The 2,467-nt window shown below is 33.5% G+C and overlaps 1 protein-coding gene across 1 annotated transcript in view; it reads left to right on the forward strand.

The window, feature by feature from the left end:
• LOC107729347 (VPS10 domain-containing receptor SorCS1-like) overlaps positions 1-2,467 on the forward strand; it is a 202,173-nt gene that overhangs the window by 185,271 nt on the left and 14,435 nt on the right. The window contains exon 23 of the mRNA XM_016539813.1: positions 1,610-1,744. Within this exon, the coding sequence (XP_016395299.1) occupies positions 1,610-1,744 (135 nt within the window). The remainder of the gene's footprint in view (positions 1-1,609; positions 1,745-2,467) is intronic.

The following is a 2,467-nucleotide window of genomic DNA, read 5'->3' on the forward strand; positions in this document are numbered from 1 at the left end:
TATATATATGATATCCATTCCAGGTATAAAAAGTGTACAAACACAAGTGTAGTCAGGAGCTTTGTTGGGTTTTCACGCTCCACACTTTGCTTGAAGAACTCAAGTTGACACACTTGTGAAATTGGCTTCCAGATTCGCTCTCACTGATGGAAGGGAAACACCACCGTGACAGAACAAGCTTCACGAATATTCAAACATATGGCACGACAGACCGAAATAATCATCAGTGTTCTCCTGCATTTCCCCCATGGCATTTTCAAGAGGCCGTTATAACTGAACATGGGGACTTTCTTTATGGATGTTTATGGAATATGACACTTGAGAATAACAATCCTCATGTGAGCCATATGCGTGTTCTGCTCTAGTTGGTTAGTGGTAATGTGTGTAATGAGTTTTGCGCTGGGCATATGGACAGGAACGAGGTGGACGTTTTGACCTTGTAAAACGAACCAAGGAAAATTTTATATATTTATTTTCTGAAAAACATAAAAATCCTCTCTTTATTTACTCACCCTCATTTCAGTCCAAACCCTACCATTTTTCGTTTGTGGAACACAAAAGGGGAAATACATAAGAATTGATTTGTTGCAAGAGTGGGAACCGATGATGTGCGACATGATGTCAAATCTGGTTCAACTCATCTAGAAGACACGAGGGAGTAAATGATGTTGAAATGTTACTTTTTGAACTGAATTTAGAACCTTTAAATTGCATTGCAGCAATGGACAGTGTAACCGTGTGTATTCTTGAGACAGAAACAATTCATTTTATTGTATTATTTAAATTTTTATATGTAATTAATATTTTTTTTGCATATTTATTTTCGAGACCATTTTAAATAATGGCTCAAATATATACACACAAGTTGTTGTTGTTTTTTTAGAAGTCCCTTATTCTGCATTTATTTGATCAAAAATACAGTAAAAACAGCAATATTGTGAAGTATTATTACAATAAAAAAAAAGTTTTCCATTTTAATAATATTTATGTGATATTTATGTGTCTTCAGTGTCACACGATCATTCACGAATCATTCTAATATGCTGATTTGAAACATTCCTTATCATAATTAATGTAAAAAATGGTTGTGTTGCTTAATTTTGTCAAAACTGATTTTTTTAAATAGTTTTGAAAACTGATCTTTGATAAATAGAAAGTCCAAAAGAACAGAATTTATTTGAAAAACATCATAAATCATAATTGTCACTTTTGATCAATTTAATGCATCCTTGCTGAATAAAGGTATTAATATGTATATAATAATAATAACTCATAAAAAATAACAAGTGAAGTATTAATAATAATAATAATAATAATAGTATAATAATAATGATGATGATAATAATAATAAAATGAATAAAAACACATTATTGAAGTATTAATAACTGTATAATAATAATAATACAGTATACTAAAGAATAATAACAACAACAACAACAATAATAATAATACATGATAAAAACATCATTGGGGGTAAAAAGTCAGTCTCAAAAGAATATTAGAAATAAAGACATTGTCTTTTTTATTTTTTATTTCTTTGATTCTTGTATTCCTCTAATCCTGTTTATTGGATGTTTGTATCTCTAAGAGTCTGTTTGCTGGTCTTCAGGCGACAGGAGTGAATCCAGAGCAGCTGTTGGTCACTGTGTTGCCTGGACTGCCAACAGCGGCCGAGTTCTTCCTGTTACCAGACAAACAGCTGACAGAGGGGAAACCAGACAAAACAGCCACCCATTTAGACCAGGTACATTATGCATGATTTTCAATCTCAGTCGTGAAACACTCAGCTATAATTAATGTTTTGCTTTACCTTTGTCTCGTATTCAGAAGAAAAGGCTCAGATATTCAAATACTATTTTCAGTCCTCCTTTCAAATACAAAAGGATGGTGGGTAAAATGAGGATCTTGACAAGAGCTTCTTATGGTCTCCAGCAGATGTCAATGTTGGCCTATTTAACTCTTGACAAAAACCAGTTTTTACTAGTCCACAGAGATTGTTCTTGATCAGAAAGTCTCTAATTTTCTCCTGAAATGAAATACTAGGTTATGAGACAAGCACATAAATACACTTTCATTAGCAACTTCAGAAAGTATCAGAAAAAGTGGCTTTCTGATTAGATGTCAGAGCTTAATGAGATACATTTCTTATAACTCACTTGTGAGGTCATGGGTAATTCTAGCCATACTGCAGTATATTTGGCCATAACAGAGAACAGCCATTATCGAATATGAGAAGATGGCTCATATCCTCCAATATTAACATGCAGAGTCATCTGTATTTTTGAGGCAGTGGTTTCTCACCACTATAGAGGAGGTCATAAGTAATCCATCCACCAGATCGTTTATGGGCCAGAGATATATCACAGATGATAGGGGGATATCTGCACTTTGTGGATGTCCATGCATGGGTGCCTAAGCAGCACCTTTTCTGTTTTTTTTTTTTTTTTTCTCGCCCAAACCTAGCTTG

The sequence above is a fragment of the Sinocyclocheilus rhinocerous genome, unplaced genomic scaffold, assembly GCF_001515625.1.
Source record: "Sinocyclocheilus rhinocerous isolate Xijiao unplaced genomic scaffold, SAMN03320098_v1.1 scaffold1148, whole genome shotgun sequence".
NCBI lineage: Eukaryota > Metazoa > Chordata > Actinopteri > Cypriniformes > Cyprinidae > Sinocyclocheilus > Sinocyclocheilus rhinocerous.